This window comes from Ursus arctos, unplaced genomic scaffold (assembly GCF_023065955.2).
Source record: "Ursus arctos isolate Adak ecotype North America unplaced genomic scaffold, UrsArc2.0 scaffold_19, whole genome shotgun sequence".
NCBI classification, from domain to species: Eukaryota; Metazoa; Chordata; class Mammalia; order Carnivora; family Ursidae; genus Ursus; species Ursus arctos.
In genome coordinates this window covers 22687476-22704787 of record NW_026622863.1, presented here as the reverse complement: position 1 = coordinate 22704787, position 17312 = coordinate 22687476, and the positions used below count along the sequence as shown (strand labels likewise).

The following is a 17312-nucleotide window of genomic DNA, read 5'->3' as shown; positions in this document are numbered from 1 at the left end:
GTATGCTCTTCCAACTGAGCCGGTCAGTTGCCCTTAAGTTAAATTCATTTTTAAAATAGTAGGATTCTCCTCTGGATATTCATTAGATAAATGTTCGCTGAGTTGAATGTAGCCTACAAATGAAACTAAGCATTGTGAGCCATCTCAGATACGAAAAACTTTTTTGTAGGTTCATGAACCATGTTTAAATTAATGCCTTGAAAGCAGGGCCCTTTCTTCCCACCTGTAAAACTCTGGAAGTATTTGGTTCTTGTACACAGGTTAGATGGGAAACAGGACCGGCACACGGATTGATAATTGCAAAAATGCAGCATATTTAAAAGTCCTCAGAATCAATATCCCAAAAGACTCTCACTGCCATTTCCCCTAACAGGGTATTCCCATGTATGAGTCTCTCTATATATGCATGAAAGTATATTTTTCTGTTTTTCCCATATAGTCTCTCCCCTTTTTTTTTTGCCTCCCTGTTACTAGGTCTGTGTCTCTTGTTTTTCATTAAGGATACAGGCTAGATCCTCAGTCTTTTTTTCTTTTTTCTTTTTTTTTTTAATTTTTAAAAATTTTTCATTTTTTCAGGGCACCTGGGTGGCTCAGTTGTTGAGAATCTGACTCCTGGTTTGGCTCAGGTCATTAACTGGTAGTGAGATCAAGGTTCTGCACTCAGCAGGGGGTCTGGTCCAGATTCTCTCTCCCTCTGCCCAGCCACCCACCCCTGCTCACGTGCGTGCTTTTTCTTTCTCTCTCAAATAAATAAATCCTTTTTTTATTATTATTTTTTAAGTTTTTCTTACTAATACAGTATTTGTCTTCCCTCTGTCAAACCCTAAGCCAACCACTTTCCCCAGACTGGCTGAGTAGGTATAGGAAAAGGAGCTTACAGTGCAGATGAGACACAGGAGAAAGACCTATGGGAGGTGGAGAAGGCTCCTCACATGGTGAAGAGGATGAGAAAGGCCACCATCTGGCAAAAGAGCCCTAAGGCCCCCAAGAGGGCAAACCCAGAGTGGCATTGGAGAAGAGCTGTTGCTTCAGAGAGTGGTTCCCAGCATAACGAATGATGAGGCTCCCAAGCATAGTGCCAGTTCCAGCCTCAGAGCCAGCCACCCCTACCTTGGCAGCCCCAATGGATTTGGCTGCTATGTCAATATCCCTTGAAGTGGCGGTGGTTCAGAAGCTGTGGCTAGGAATAAGGTCAGGAGATGTGGGGCTGCCAAGCTGCTGAGGCTCTCATCTGTCTTTGTTTCTGGTGGTTAGTTCCATTGCAGACAGTGATCGGCTCAACACCTGAGAGGTGCTCCTGACCAAGAAGGAGTTGGAGACACCCTTGCACAAGCATACATTTTCAGGGGTTGAGGGGCTGTGGCAGGAGAGTTGCTCCCAGTGCAGAGAAGACAGACAGAATGATCCTCAAGTCTTTCTAAAGAGCTAGGAGAAAAAAAGATATAATTACTTAGATATATAGCTATTGACATACTCTTAATTCTAGATCAGCTTTGATCAGATCAGATCTTGAACCTGTGAGAAATTTATCACAATCATCTGAAGACTCTGTTTAGTTAAGGATCCTCCTTTTAAAAAAAAAAAAAAAAGATTTTATTTATTCGACAGAGATAGAGACAGCCAGCGAGAGAGGGAACACAAGCAGGGGGAGTGGGAGAGGAAGAAGCAGGCTCATAGCGGAGGAGCCTGATGTGGGGCTCGATCCCATAACGCCGGGATCACGCCCTGAGCCGAAGGCAGACACTTAACCGCTGTGCCACCCAGGCGCCCCTAGTTAAGGATCCTCCTTGCATTATGCTGTGCTAAGCATTATAAAAGATAAATCTTAGAGACTGAGAAATACTGATAGAGATTTGCAGCTGTGAAGACATCTATGACAGTGGGGTGCGTGGCTGGCTCAGTCAGAGCATGCGACTCTTAAATCTCGGGGTTGTGAGTTGGAGCTCCATGCTGAACGTAGAGATTACATTAGGAAAAAAAAACAACATATATGACAGATTATATATTCTTCTCCTAAAATTTTTCATACTGGTTAGTAGTACTGTGTTTTCTCCTGGCATTCACATGCATAAAATCATAGAAATGTCAGGCCTACGGGCTCTGTGGAGAGAGCCTCCAGTCCAGCGGTACTCAGAGTGTGATTCTCAGACCAGCAGCATCAGCATCATGTGGGAACTTGTTATAAATCCAGATTCTCAGGACCCGGCCCAGACCTTCTGAATCTCTGGGTGAGGCCTGGCAGTCTGTGTTCAAAGAAACCTTCTAAGTGATTCTGACACACACCAGGGACTGAGAACCACTGATCTAATCCAGGTCTTCCTTTTCAGTGAAAGAAACCAAGGCCCAGGAACATTAGCGTTACATCTCATTAAGTCTCACTGCTGTAGGAATACATATTCCTCAGCTTATTACATCTTTAGATGCTACCTCACCTGTGAGGCCATAAAGATTCTTTCTTTTCTTTTTTTTAAGATCTTATCTATTTATTTGAGAGAGAGAGTGAGCGAGAGAGCACAAGCCAAGGGGGAGCCGCAGAGGGAGAGGGAGAAGCAGACTCCCACTGAGCAGGGAGCCCGACTCGGGGCTCAATCCCAGGACCCTGGGATCATGACCTGAGCCTAAGGCAGATGCTTAGCTGACTGAGCCACCAGGTGTCCCCATAAAGACTATTTCTTGCCCTCACTCTTATTGGTGGTTTCCTAAAATTCATTCTTGGACTTAGCCTCCAGAGTTGTCCTCTTCACATCACAGCTTTTTGTGGCATCTTATTTTCTACTTTTGTTTGAACTTTTTTTTCCCCATCTTCTTTTGCCTCCAGTGCCATCCTTAAAGCTTTTCCATGAGTTCCTTAAAGGAGAGGGAGGGACCCTAACATGTTTTATTTCTCAGTTTAGAAGTGGTTCAGAAAAATATATTCTAGCGTGCAAAATGCCCCAACATTTTTGCCACAATTGAATGTTTTCTTAAATCTGTCACTAAAAGGTAGGTTTCTTTGCCCAGTTCTTGGCAGTAGTGTGCTTCATTAGAAAAACACTGCATTTGCCAACCCTTTCCCATGGGCTTGTGAAATAACAAGAGATTATTCCTCAAAGAGTCTAGCCCAAATAATTTAATCTCTGGGACATCGTCTCTGACCCTCCAGTCAAGGTCAGTTTCTTGGTAGATGCTCTCATTTTACCATTTATGTAATCTTCGTTGCATTGATCACAAGTACGGTTCTATGTGTATTTATATGGTAATTTGATTAGTGGCTATCTCTCCCACTAAACTCTTAAGTTCTCTGAAAGTGAAGACCGAACCCAGTGTTATATCCCCAGTGCTCAGCACAGGGCCTGGCACACAGATTCTACTCATGCACGCCCAGTCTGGTGGTGTGACCCAGGGGGCTCACAAGGACCAGTGACCCAAGAAAGGGTAGGCAAGAGTCATTCAGTCTTGTGGCTTTCAAACTTATTTTTCTAGTGGCAGAACCTTTTTTGTACCCTGCCCCCAAAGTAGATTTCCTGGGTTTTGTAAAACACAAAAGCGGTGCTCTTCCTGAGCTGCTTCTCTGCCTACTGTTCCAAGTCTCCTTTCTCTAGTCTCATGCCTCTAGATTGGCTGACAAGGGTGTCGTGGTCCTGGAGCTCTGAAGCGGTGCTCTGTTAACAGAGAACAGAGGTATTCTGGGGCAGCCTCTCTGGGCCTCTGGTGTTCAAGGGCACGTCACTCCTGGGAAATCTGGGGAGTATGAGCTGGTGAAAGGATTGTAGCTTGAAATTCGTTCATACTTCAAAAAATCTGAGCTAATAAGCATTCAGCATCCATGCTTTTCCAACTCCCTTTTAACAAAAAGCAGTTCCTAGCTTCTCTGATCTCTCCTTTGACATCCTAGCAAGAATGCTAGATAACTTAAATAAGTATGTCTTTCAGGGCAACCCAAGGTTTCTAAAGTTAAAGGCCATGTGCAGTGGGCCTGCAGGAGCCTGTTTAACTCAAGATAGCCTTTAGCTCCCATACAGATAATACTACCGGTTCCTAAGTTCAAAAGCATTCCTATTGTTTGGGCTCAAGAAGGGAGGTCTCTCTGCCTTCCCTGACCTCTCTTGGCATGGAACAGAGATTCCTTATCCTGGTTTTATCATCACTAAACTCCCAGCAGCCACAAAAGTTCTTTCCCCCCTACCCCATCTCCTCTGCCCCATGCTGCAGTGTCTTACCCAATCCCTGCAGTGAATAGTTACAGCAGGTAGTTTCTGGGTTGGTCAGAGCTACAGCCCTCAGATGGGGTATTTATGTCTGAGAATCTAATTTCCTTATTATTTCCCTATTGGGGGAAATATTTCCCCCAATATTTCCCTAATATTCCTCATTATTCCCGCAGCCATAAATGTTCTGCAGCCAGGTGGCCAAATGGTCACCCAGTATTGTGATTCTCCAGTCCCTAATCCTAAAATCCACGTGTGTAGGGAAATATTGGAGACTGTCCAAGAGCAGATCATGAAAACAGTCAGGTACTCCTCTCCTTGCGGGGCTGCTTCCTGCCAGACCTGAGTGCAAGGACCTCTGCCCTTGCTTTGCCCCCACCTCTACATCTGTGGAGGTATTAACATAGGACTTCCATTCAAACCACCCCAAGCTCACAGGAATATCCCGGTGTTGGTGTCTTGTGACTGTCCATACCCTCATGAGCTTTCATCTTAAAACATGGAAGAGTATTTATCCTTTCTGCTTCCTAATATGGAAGCTGCTCAGTCTTCTAGCTCACTCTCTTCAGGGCTTTTTCTAGCCTTGTTTTGCTCTCTCAGTACATCCCAGCTGCAGTATACTCAGAACAGTCATGAGGGCAGAAGGAATATTTTTGTTCCCTTTCCCCTCCTTCTAGAGCCTAACAAAACATTTTCTGACCTTTTTGACTACACTAACTTGTTGGACCAGTGTTTTTAGAGAACAGTCTTTGGGAAATTGTAGAGCCCTTTCTGTAGTTACAACTGCAAGTGCAAAGCCCATCTGCTAGAATATAGATTAGACACTTTTGCCCCAAGCTGATGATCTAATAAATGTATGAAACTACATAGGCATGCCCATGTACTCCAGCCCACGTGTATTAGGCAGTGTTCTCCAGAGAAACAAAACCAATGAAGATACATAGAGGGAGAAATTTATTTTAAGGAATCAGCTCATGTGATTTATCTGAAATCTGCAGGGCAGGACAACAAGATGGAAATTCCAGCAAGAGTTGATGTTGCAGACTTGAGTCTGGAGGCAGAATTCCTTCCTCTCCATGGAGCCTCAGTCTTTTAGCTTAAGACCTAAGACCTTTAACTGATTGGATGAGGCCCACCCAGATTGTGGAGGGTGATCTGATGTACTCAAAATCTACTGGTTTACATGCTAATCACACCTAAAAAAAAATACCTTCCCAGCAGTGTCCATACTGGTATTTGATGGACACCACGGCCTAGCCAGGTTGGCACATTAAATTATCCATCATACCTCCGTTTACTTCCCGTTCCTGGTTTGTACCTTCTGCCTCTACTCCTTTCATTTTCCCTTAAGAACTTTCGTTTTCCCTTAAGAATTTACTTGTCTTTCTCCAGCCTATAACTTGTTCTCCAGTCCGAGTCATGGTGTACCATTTTATCCAAGCCATCGCCTTCCCTCTTGTCCCAGGCCCCCATCTGATAATAGGCTTTCCAGAGTTCATGTGCCTTCAGGAAAAGATTTTCCCCCAGTGTAAATCTCTTGGAACTTTGAGATTTTTCTGGTGTGTTTTGTCCTTAGGTATTGGGAAGAATGTGGTTTGTGAGAAAGCGGCAACCTCAGTGGATGCCTTCCGGATGGTGACTGCCTCACGCTACTACCCGCAGCTGATGAGCCTGGTGGGGAACGTGCTGCGCTTCCTGCCGGCCTTTGTGCGCATGAAGCAGCTGATCGCGGAGCACTACGTGGGCGCAGTCATGATCTGCGATGCCCGCATCTACTCAGGCAGCCTGCTCAGCCCCAACTACGGCTGGATCTGTGATGAGCTCATGGGTGGCGGGGGCCTGCACACCATGGGCACCTACATTGTGGACCTGCTGACCCACCTGACCGGCCGCAGAGCTGAAAAGGTGCATGGGCTGCTCAAGACCTTTGTGAGGCAGAATGCAGCCATCCGTGGCATCCGGCACGTCACCAGTGATGACTTCTGCTTCTTCCAGATGCTCATGGGTGGGGGCGTATGCAGCACAGTAACACTTAACTTCAACATGCCAGGTGCCTTTGTGCATGAGGTCATGGTGGTGGGCTCTGCAGGACGCCTCGTTGCCCGAGGAGCGGACCTCTACGGGCAGAAGAACTCTGCCACGCAAGAGGAACTGCTCCTGAGGGATTCGCTGGCTGTGGGAGCAGGGCTGCCCGAGCAGGGGCCCCAGGATGTCCCGCTGCTCTACCTGAAGGGCATGGTCTACATGGTGCAGGCCCTGCGCCAGTCCTTCCAGGGGCAGGGGGACCGCCGCACATGGGACCACACCCCTGTCTCGATGGCCGCCTCGTTTGAGGATGGGCTGTACATGCAGAGTGTGGTGGATGCCATCAAAAAGTCGAGCAGATCCGGGGAGTGGGAGGCTGTGGAGGTGCTGACGGAAGAACCCGACACCAACCAGAACCTCTGTGAGGCGCTCCAGCGGAATAACCTGTGAGCCCGCACGTGGGCTCCCTGCCATGGGGCAGAGGGGCTGGGGAGGGACCAGAAGCTGAGACGGGAGGGCTTGGCCGTAGCATAGACAGTGTCTTTCACTTCACCAGTCAACTTGGGCAGGTCCAGGTGAAGCCCAGGGTGGCCCTGGGAAAACGCCCCCTGCAGTGCTTATTTACTCCTCAGACTTGTGGGGTAGTGATGTAGCTGAGGGCTAGCACAGTGTACCCGGGGTGCCACTGTCCCCCGGCCTCTGCAGTCATGCTGATGAGCAGAGCCAGCCAGAGCTTGACTTGGAGGCTGCTTTCGCCTATTTGTGGTCCTAACTAGGTGAGGAGGCACAGCAAGGACCCAGCTTGGCTGATTCCTCAGCCTGAGGAAAAATGACAAGAAGCCTTGTTTTCATGCCCTTCCTGGGCTAGGGCATCTCAGGAATGGTGAGGGCATTGAGTCATCCCTCAGGGATCCGTACCTGCCCTCCTTCCCATATGACCAGGCCCTTCCAGCCTCTAGGCTGCCCCTTCCCTGGCAGGGAGGAGGGCTTCTTCATTAGGTAAGCTGTCAGGGGCTGTTGACCTGGGGCAGAGGGCCCCTGACTTGGCAGAGAGGAGATAGGGAGGGTTCTGGAATATCTGATAAATGTTAATAAATAAATCAGAATGTCTGACACTATCTCATGTGGTTGTCGGTTGTTTGGTAAGTTGGGTTTCTTTAATAATGAAAGGCTTGTTTATTGTTGTAGACTATTTATATTTTTCTCTTTCCTTATGGCTCCACAGCAGCTCTGGCCTGCTTTGGATCCATCACGATCTAGTGAGTGTATCCCCTTTAGACTGAATCCCAGGAGCCCTCCAAGGAAAAGTCTTTTCTCAGACAACAGGACTCAAGACTTCCTAATTTGTGCCTGTCATGCCTGCTGTCCCAGGGAGATAGGGAGAGTTTGGGATCTTCCTGGGCTAGAGGTCAGGAAGAGTTCTGTTCTTGCAACCATGGATTTGGCTCTGGGGATCCTTAGAGGGGAAGTGAGGAGTGGTCTCAGAGAACCTGGATGGAATGAACTAGAGGAAGGCTCCACGTATTGCCTCATTGAGTGGGTGCAGCCCAACACTGCCTGGCCCAGACAGCCAGTCACCAGCCTTGCTTTTATTCACTGTTCTACACTGGGACCTGCCTTTTAAGCATGTCAGAGGTGAGGTGGGTGGGGGGAAAGGACACACCCCCCCCATTTGTTTCCTCTGCCAGCCCGCCCAGATTAGGCCTAGACCCAGCTCTTCCCTTCTTTAAACTTCCCTCTCTCTTCCTTGCCCTGGGCTCCTTGCCAGAGAAAGGCAGGCTCAGGGAAGTCTCCCTCTTCCTCTTGGCACCCTTTCTAGAAGTCATCAGGCCGATTTTCCTGTGTGTTGTCCTGGTTTTAGACCTTGTCCTTGTGAGATAAAATAGCAGTGGCTAGTGTTGGGGAGTGTGCTGCTTGCATGCCAATAGTACCACTATTAATATTCTCATTATAGAGATCAGAAAAGTGAGGCAGAGAGAGGCAAAGTTCCTTGCCTCCTATAAGTTACAAGTGATAGAGCCAGGAAGGAGCCTGGTCAGGGTCATCCCACTACAGAGAGGGATGAGCAACTCTTTCCCCAGCACTTGCAGATCTCAGAGAGTGAGGCACTGCCCCTTCCCACTCAGGCCCCCACCCAGGTTACTGCCTTCTCTCTGCATCAGGCCTCAGCTAGGAGGTGGACTGCAGAGAGAGCCCGCAAGGCAGGATGCTGGTAAAGTTTCGAAAGAGGCTGCTTGGGGCGCCTGGGTGGCTCAGTCAGTTGAGTGTCGGACACTTGATCTCAGCTCAGGTCTTGATCTTAGAGTCGTGAGTTCTAAGTCCCACACTGGGCTCCATGTTTTGTGAGGAGCCTACTTTAAAAAAAAAAAAAAAATTTAAGGAAGAGGCTGCTCTCTTCCTGGAGTGATCAGCTCAGCTCCAGGTCAGTCCCTCTGTGTGTTAATAGGATGATGGGGTCCTTCCTAAATTGGGGGATTTACTAAGAAAGCACAAGTGTCCATTGTACATGACTCAGGTGGTCCTACTTAAGAAAGAGCCAGGTTACCCACAGTGGCACTTCTGAGGCTTCATGGGGCTCTACAGCAAATCCCTTGTTTACAAAGACAGGTATCCAGAAGTCCTAGGGCAAGTGGCAGTGGGCTTGGTGCAGAGCTACTTTTGTGAGGACCCTGGGGTCCTCTGTTGATACTCCCCAGAGCCTACGTCCATGGCTACCCCTCAGACATCTTTACCATCATATATTTCTTGGGTTGGTCTCAGGGAGGAGATGCACCTTGAAGTAGCCTGAATGCCTGTGGCCAAGGGAGCCAGCAGGGTTCTGGTCCTCGGGGGTGACTGTGCCTGCTTGCGGATCCAGGCTTGTCCTGCAGCGCCCCCTCCTGGAGGAAGGCAGCATCAGCTCCCAGGACCACGTGCCTGAATGTCAGGATCTTCCTTGGGGCAGAGTAGGTTAAGGTTTTCCAGGCCACTGCAAATGCAGTTCACTTTTCCTCTCTCTAAGAGCAACCAGAAAAGAACTTCCAAAATACCTATTGCTTATTTCTCAACTCCCAACCAAATGTAGGTCTCATACTCAAATCAGTAATCAACGTAGCAGTCTCCTTACCTCCCTGTCCCCAGTTTCCCTTCCTCATTTTGTCCTTCTTACTCCTGCCCAAGTGACCTCTCCAGAATGCCGGGCCAAGATCCCTCCTTGCCTACACCTCTTCTCATCACTCCAGAACTGCCCACCCTGGTCTCCTGGTGGCCATGCCTCTGCTTCAGCAATGCTAAATGGCCCTCCTGCATGGGGCTGACACCTTCAGCATAAACAAGGCTTTTCCCTGGCGTGTCCTCTGCTTGGAACACCACCCAACTCTCCTTCAGGAGTCAGCTGGAGGACTGCCTCTTTGCTTCCCCAGGCAAAATGGCAGCTCTTCCTCCCCAACTGAGGTCCCACAGCCTTGGTCCTCTCCTCTTCTGTGGCACCTATCTCCTTGCATTACACTCAGCATTTCCCCCTTAGAGTGAGCTTTTAATTTTTTTTTTTTTTAAGATTTTATTTGTTAGAGCATGAGCTGAGGGGGAGGCAGACTCCCTGCTAACAGGGAGCGTGATGCAGGGCTCAATCCCAGGACCCTGGAATCATAACCTGACCCTAAGGCAGATGCTCAACTGACTGAGCCACCCAGGTGCCCCTAGAGTGAGCTTTTAGGAACAATAGTAGTGACTTGTTCCTTTCTGTGACTACTCTCACCCACCCAGCTTAGATAAGTGTGTCAGGAAATAGACCTGCAAATGTAGATCAGTTCTTTCTTTGGTGATTACTGAGTATTTCCTACATCACCTGTTGGAAGAGCGGAACAGAGCTTCCTTGTCAGTGCTGGCCTGGCTCACACCTCCAGTCCTGGAGACCACACAGAAAGTAGACGCTCGGCCTTCTTGGGTCAGGCCTTAGCCAGAGTCCTCAGGTCCAGATCTGCAGGGTTCAGGAAAGGGCAGTGTCTCCCTGGTGTCCAGGGTATGATCTCCTGCAAAGCCACTTCACTCAAGGCCTCTGCTTCCTCAACCATAAAGTGAGGCAGTTAAGCTCAGTTAACTTTTTTTAGGAATTTATTTATTTGAGAGAGAGCAGAGCAAAAAAGAAAGCACAACAGGGGCAGAGGGAGAGGGAGAAGCGGACTCCCCGCTGAGCAGGGAACCCAGTGATCTTGCCAGGCCATTATTCGAAGGGCTCCACAGATGGTTCTGGACTTTGGATGGCCTCAGCCTTTCAGATCCTGACCTATCGTCTGCAGCTTCCTCAGCAACCCACCTTAGTCTCCTTATCTTTGTGCCTTTTATGGGGGCCCTCTGTTAGGTGGGTGCAGTGCAGTGACAAACGCCCTTTGGCAGTTCACAGCCTAGTCCCAAAAACAGTTAAAACCCACAACAGCAGTGGTATGTAAATGCTACGACACAGGGCAACACTGGGTGGTAGAAGCAAAGTCCCCCGAGTCTTCGAGCTAAGAGTGCAATAGCCAGGTGGAGGGGTAAAGGCATAAAAGCATTTTAGGCAGGGGAAGCCCCACGTGCAGAGAGTAAAAGTAAGAAAGATGTGGCTGGTCAGGGACTTAACAGGAAGCCACTGAAAAGTTTTAAGGCAGCTGGGGCAAGAGGCGCAAGATGCTAGAAGGGAAGCGACAAGATCGGGTTCAGGTGTGTGGGTAGCAGGATCACTGGGTGGATTGGTTGGGCAAGGGACCACAAGCAGGGATAACAGTGCGCTGTCACCTGAGGATAACAGTGTGCCAGGGCAGGGGTGCTGACCATGGGATCTGAGAGGCTCTCAGCCTAGAGGGTACATGCACTTGATGCCTGATTAGCTTGTAGGAGTAAAGAATGAGCAAAGAACAAGATGGGGTCTGGGGTGACACCCAGGATTTTGGCTTCAACAGCTGTGCAGATGAGACACGGGAAGAAAAGCAGATTGGAGGGAGAAGTTATTCGTTTAATTTGGAAATCCCTATGTTTAAGGTATATGAGGGCCATGCAGGAGGACCAGGAGGCAGCAGGATATGAGGGTTTCCAAGACGGCCAGCCCTGGCTGCCTCTTAAGCTTTCGCCTATTTGTGGTTATCCAGTGGCTTAGCTGCAAGGCTCCAGGGAGAACATTCACATTCACCACCACCCCCTGGCTGCCAGGAAAAAGGCAGCGATGCCTCTGTTAGCAGGGCCACCTTGGGGGCCAAGTCTGGTCCAGATGTGGTCTCCAGTAAGTGGGAAACATTCCAAAGATGCCACTCTTGGGGCAGGCAAACGAACTCTGACACCTCAATGGGAGATCCGAAGTGTTGGGCCCTCGAGGTCAGACCAAATGCAGGCCCAGAACCTGCTTGCTGTGACCTGGCCATCCCTTCCCTTTCTCTGCCCCAAGTTTCTCCTTATCACCTCCCTCTGCATCCCCACTGTTATCCTGTCTGACCTTCAGGTTCATCTGAGGAGCCTTTAAATGCACAAAACTAGGCCCCATCCCTGCAGATTCTGATTTGGTTAGGTCTGGGGTTGTGCCCAAGAACCTGTACTTTGGTCATATTCTTGGGTGATCCAGATGACCAGTCAGACTTCAAGCCTTGCCCCCGCCTTCCCAGCCTCTCTTCAGTTGTCTGATTTGCAAAATCACAAAGTCTGAGAAAAGGAAAAATGTTTATTTTCAGCAAGTCCAAGGTCCCAAGTAGGGAGAGGGCCCAAATTTTCTCCTCCACCCCAGGGCCTAGGCTGCTACTCTGGTTCAGACTTGGGAGAAGGGGAGCCACCAGTGGGCCGGGGGAGCAGGAAAGTCACTTGTACTGAGGAGAGAGTGGAGGTACAAGTGGGGCGGCGCAAACACTCAGCATCTTGTCGATGTCCACCTGGGTTGACTTATCCACCTCAGCCTTGAGGCGGCCGCTGACCCCCAACCTGGGCAAACATCCAGGCTCCTCTCCCACCTCCTCTCCCAGGGAAACCAGAGCATGGGTGGAGGATACAAATGAATTGGGGCAAGGCAAAGTGAGGCCCGAGGCCACCTCACCTGCCACGGGCAGCAGGGCCTGCAGTTGCTCCACACCTGCTTCTTCGCGGACCAGGGCCAGCTCCAACTCAGGCTCCATCTCTGCCTCAGCCTCCCCGTCCCCCTCCCCCTCCTGATTCAGCTCAGGATTGCAATAGTTGATGTACTGGTACAGGGGCCGCAGGCGCTGCACCTTTCCTGCAAAGACCCGGGGCAGGGCAGGGGCTGGAACACCAAGCTGTGCCATGTCAGCGTTCCATCAGGCAGGAGGAAAAGGGAAGGCCCAGGGGCTGCCACTCACGCTCCAGCCCCAGGGTCTCTGAAGGTGCGGACACTGTGCTGGCCATAGCAGGGAGTACTGGAGCCCCCAGACTCTTGCGCTTCTTGGCTTTTTTGTGCTGTTTGGCAGATGGTAAGGGCTCACTCTGGCTACTCTCTGACTCCTCCTTCTGCAGTGGCAGCCCCTGTGGCATCTCTGCTTCAGCCCTAGGATGGGCTTGGTGGCTAGGCCCTGGGAGGCTGGGGGACAGGAGCCCTAAGGAGCCAGCCTCCAGCTTTGGCTCCTGTGCCCTGACCATAGGGAATAGCCCTGCCTGTCCACCACCTGGGGCCTAGATTCTTGTCCCCTTCCTGGTCAGTGAGGCTCTGGGCTGGACAGGGGACTAGAGCTCATGTGAGCTCAGTACCCTACAAGGCCTTGAGCCTCCTCCTCTGGATGCCCCCGCCCCTGCCCCCAATGCCCAGGGCTCTTCAGGAACAAGGGAGTGAGGAGTGATGGTGACAGGGGATAAGGATGCACTCCATAGGAGCGTGAGCCCACCCAACCCCCTCCCCCAGCGCTACAGCTCCTTCCCTCTGACAGCTCCCTCACTTGACCGGCTTCCTCTTCAGACAGTGACTGGTCCTCACAATGGAGGCTGTAGGCCTGGGGCCTCTCTCCTCTAGTGACTCCGCCTCTAGCTTGAGCCTCTCTTCCTCCAGCTTGAGTTGTTCTTCCTGGAGCTCTGGCTCTGAGACTGGTCCTGTTGGGCACTTGTCTTCACCCGAGGTCCAGCAGGCCTCATAGGCTGGTACCAGGCACAGGTCTGCCATCACTGGACACTAGAGGTGACATATAGGTAACTGGTCACCAGGCAAAAGATACAGGGGATCAGTCATGAGACACCGGACAAACATCAAATGCAGATGCAGGGCACCCAGCCCGTGCCCCTCCCTGCCCGTGGAGCTTGTCCTGGCAGTTAGGGGGGCGTCGCACAGAGTTTGGCCTCCTAGAGCGCCGCGGACAAGTGTTTGAAGGCTACACAGCCTGACGGTCACCTCACAGCTCTGAACGTGGCCACCGGACGACTCCGCGAGCTGTGGCGGCCCCGCGGCGGTCCTCTCCTGGGCCCCTGGCCGTCTCTCGACCCCTGCTGAGGCCATGGTCAGCGTCTCCTTGAAGGTTGCTTGCGGGGAGGAGGGCGAGGGGCCGGACTTGTGGAGCTGGCGCTGACCCCAGGCTCCCGCTGGCAAGGGCAGGCGGGTGGGAAGGGAACCAGACGGTGGCTCTGCTCCTCCCTCAGCTGGAACTACAAGCCCCAGAAGGCTTTGCGCCAGGGGGCCTTGGCCCCCTGACCTCAGGGACGGAAACTATTGTTGCCTGGCAACAGCAAGCCCGTGGGGTTGCAGCAGCCGGCGGCAAAATTGCTCCGGTGAGCTCCTTGCCCGAGTGTTTCGAGGAAGGGGTCGCGAACCGGGCAGGGAAGTGAGTTAAGAGCGGAGGCGGCGAGCGCTGGCGGGGTCGGGCTGCCGGGGCGGGGGCCGGGAATGGAGGGCTCCGGGGTCAGGGTCCGGGTCCAGGACCCGGGAGGAGGCACTGGGCTGAGGAAGGGGCCGGAAATTCGCAGCCCAGCAGGACTGGTGCACCGTTGCAGGGCAGCGACGGCGGCATGTGCGAGGGCCCGTCCCGCATCTCGGGGCCCATCCCCCCAGACCCTACGGTCTGCCCTGACTACTACTGGCGGCCGGCCTCGGGTGAGTTGGAGGGGTGCGGCGCGGCGGGGCGAGGCCCGAGGGAGGTTCTGGCTCTGCTCCACCACTGAGCTGCGCACTCCGCCCCGTCTGGCTTGTCAGCTCAAGGACGGCTTGAGGGAAACGAGCTGAAGCTGGACCTGCTGACTTCGGACCTCGACTTGGACACCACCCCTCCGCGCGGCCCCCGCATAGGTCCTGGAGCCAGAGAGATCCTGGAGCGTGGCCGGCGTGGCGTCGGGGGAGTGCTGCTGCAACTCGGGGGCATCTCCCTAGGCCCAGGGGCCTCTCCCAAGAGTAAGTTCGGACAGAGGGGTAATGAAGCGAGTATGAGGTCAAACGCTGAGATCAAAAGCGTTGCTTCTCCTTCCCAGATCTGGCCTCAGGCTTTGCCTGAGTGGGAGAAATGCATTACTTCCTCACAGGAGAGGACTGAATGAAGTAGTTCTCATGAACCCTAGCTCAGCTTAATGAATTCGTGTGTCAGCGAAACATGGTGTGTTGAGTGCCTACAGCGTGCCCGCCCAGTAGGTGCTAGAAAAACAATAAACAAGTGAAGCGATGGATATAATATACAAAATGACTAATGGTGTGCCTCACAATAAAAATGTAGAGAATAATCAAGGACAGAAGAAGATAATTACTATGCCAGGAAGGGAATGTAGTGATGTGTATACTGTCTTAGATGGAGAGGTCAGGGAGATCTTTCTGTAGGAGGGAGGGTGTGGGCCTGTGTGTGAACTGGTGGGAGTTGGATCTCCTGGGCTGTATGTAGGGTAGAGTCTGGCAACATCTTTTCCCCAGGGAAGGACCCTAAAGACCATGAGAAGGAGAACCTGAAGCGGATCAGGGAGATCCAGAGGCGCTTCCGTGAGCAGGAGCGCAGCCGGGAGCAGGGCGAGCCCAGGCCCCTGAAGGCTCTGTGGCGCTCGCCCAAATATGACAAAGTGGAGTCCCGGGTCAAGGCCCAGCTGCAGGTACCTGCCTTGGAGAGCCAGAAGCATTGTTCATATTGTTGACTGACAGGCAATTATACTCAGATCTGAGTTATGGGGAGGGATGCAAATCATAGGGGACTAGGGTAACAGGCTAAGAAATAGCTGCTGCTGCTGCACAGTCGGGCTGGGGGTTTCCTCAGAAGTGGCGATGGCAGGGTGACCCTGAGGGGCAAGTAGGAATAGGCAAGGAGAGAATGGAAGAGAACATTCTTTTCAGATGGAACCTCACAGATAGAAGTCCTAAGACCAGAGGGAGTGTGTGCAGTGGGATGTTGTGTACAGGAGAAAAGGGCTAGGCTAAGAAGTCAGCTGGACCCACATCATACAGGATCACATAATCCACTTTTCAAGGGCAGTGAGAAGGGCAGGGGTACGTGGTGGGATTCTTCGGTAGACAGTAGTACCATTTCTCTATCCACAGTCTTCAGAAGGAGGAGCAGGATTGAGAGAAAAGACAATAAGGTCATATGCAAATTTGTTGAAACTGAAGCATTTGTGGGACTCCCAGGGGGTTGGGAGTGTGTCCAGGAAACAGATGGAGAGTCAGGTCTGGATCTGAAGAGTGAGACCCAGGAATTATTGAGGATTAGGCTGACGACAGTGAGACCAGGGAAGTGACCCTGGATTTGAGGGCTTGGAGGCCAGCTGTGAACGACCTTGGTGGGGACAGAGCCAGGAAGCTTGGCCAGGAAGGAGAGAAAAAGGGAATGGTAGCCAGAGCCAGAGCCAGCCAGACTGAGGTAGAAGGAGGGGTGGTTTGTTGTTTTCCTAAAGATGTGAGAGACCCACATATTTAAATGCTCATGGATAGAAGTGTTCCTTCAAGAGGGAAGAGGCCCATAGGGCTGGAGATAGAGAAATATCCTCACAGGCAGAAGGAACAGAAGCTCACACGTATGGCTGTCTTTAGACCCTGACTTCAGCCTGACTGATTCCTCTACTATGCCCTGCCCTCCAGGAGACCAGCCCTGCCTCTGGAACAGAGCCTGTCCACTTCCTGCGGGCACACTCCCGCTGCGGCCCTGGGCTCCCGCCACCCCGTGTCCCCAGTCCTCAGCTAACCCCACCAGGCCCCAATGCTAAGGTGAGAGGATGTGTGGGGGCTGAGAGGGGGCAGAGATCTTGAGGGGTTCAGGAGCACATCACAGTGCTGTCTGCCCCATCATGCTTACCATGTCCTGCAGGGGCCAGGCCTAGGTGTGGACTTCATTAGCCACAATGTCTGCACTGCCAAGAGGGCCCCCCGGAGGCATTCTCGCTCACTGCAGGTCCTGGCACAAGTGCTGGAGCAGCAACGGCAAGCCCAAGAGCACTACAATGCCACGCAGAAGGGCCACGTGCCCCGTTAGTAGGTCCCACTGCCCAACGGCCAGGGTGAGGGGTACCTTTGGAGGGTGGGAGACAACCTCTGCACAGCTAGGACCATCAACTCTGAGCCTGTGCATCTGCAGCTTGTTGGAACGCAGGGATCTGTGGCGGCGGGAGGCTGAGGCCCGCCAGCAGAGCCAGCCGGACCCTGCCATGCCCCCTGGCCACACTCGCATGCCTGAGAACCAGCGGCTGGAGACACTGAGCAATCTGCTCCAGAGTGAGTTTGTGGGCAACGGGTAGGGGGCAGTGGATGGGGAACCCAGTGGAGACCATGTACCTCTGCCTAGCACCCACTGTTCCCGGGTCCCTTGTAGGCCAGAGCCAGTTGCTACGTGAGCTGGTGCTGCTGCCTGCTGGGGCAGATTCACTCAGGGCCCAGGGCCACCGTGCCGAGCTGGACCGGAAGCTGGTGCAGGTAGAGGAAGCCATCAAGATCTTTTCCCGCCCCAAGGTCTTTGTAAAGATGGATGCCTGAGCCCTTTTATGGGGGGTAGTTATGGGGGTCCTCACTGAGGATTGCCACATGGTTGCAAAGGACAGGATGAGGCCCCATCATAGAATGGAGTCTGAAGACAGGGGCAATAGGGTGGGCAGTATCCCCAGAGCACTCTTCCCTGCCACTGGTGGCTGTAGAAGGGTCAGCCCAGCCTCTTAACCCCTTTGTCAAAATTAAACCTTTTGTACACAGTGAGGTTTGTTTCCATAAGAGCT

General features: G+C 51.9%; 3 protein-coding genes and 1 pseudogene across 9 annotated transcripts in view; 2 read left to right on the top strand and 2 right to left on the bottom strand.

The window, feature by feature from the left end:
• GFOD2 (Gfo/Idh/MocA-like oxidoreductase domain containing 2) overlaps window positions 1–7330 on the top strand; it is a 38241-nt gene extending 30911 nt beyond the window's left edge. For all 5 annotated transcript variants that reach the window (XM_026495033.4, XM_026495031.4, XM_048223686.2 and 2 more), the window contains one exon: window positions 5764–7330. In XM_026495033.4, coding sequence (XP_026350818.2) covers window positions 5764–6662 — 899 coding nt within the window. In that variant the 3' untranslated portion in view covers window positions 6663–7330. The remainder of the gene's footprint in view (window positions 1–5763) is intronic.
• LOC130544109 (ATP synthase F(0) complex subunit C2, mitochondrial-like) lies at window positions 915–1340 on the bottom strand (annotated as a pseudogene).
• A 4590-nt stretch (window positions 7331–11920) lies between the features above and the next one.
• On the bottom strand, window positions 11921–13644 carry CUNH16orf86 (chromosome unknown C16orf86 homolog). The gene is given in 4 exon segments (XM_044382576.3): window positions 11921–12420; window positions 12524–12733; window positions 13083–13323; window positions 13540–13644. Coding segments are annotated over 4 exon segments (966 nt in total). The 3' UTR covers window positions 11921–12010.
• A 210-nt stretch (window positions 13645–13854) lies between these two features.
• Window positions 13855–17292, top strand: ENKD1 (enkurin domain containing 1). Of its 3 annotated transcripts, none has more exons than XM_026495022.4 (8): window positions 13855–13913; window positions 14136–14235; window positions 14335–14529; window positions 15037–15209; window positions 16189–16314; window positions 16415–16578; window positions 16682–16818; window positions 16916–17292. In XM_026495022.4, exons 2-8 carry the CDS (start codon window positions 14151–14153, stop codon window positions 17074–17076), a joined length of 1041 nt encoding a protein of 346 aa, XP_026350807.3. In that variant the 5' UTR covers window positions 13855–13913; window positions 14136–14150; the 3' UTR covers window positions 17077–17292. The 3 variants fall into 3 exon arrangements, with proteins under 3 accessions (XP_026350807.3, XP_026350806.3, XP_026350808.3); XM_026495021.4 differs by having other exon boundaries at window positions 13869–13966; XM_026495023.4 differs by having other exon boundaries at window positions 13869–13966; window positions 16415–16574; window positions 16916–17017.
• Window positions 17293–17312: the final 20 nt, after the last annotated feature.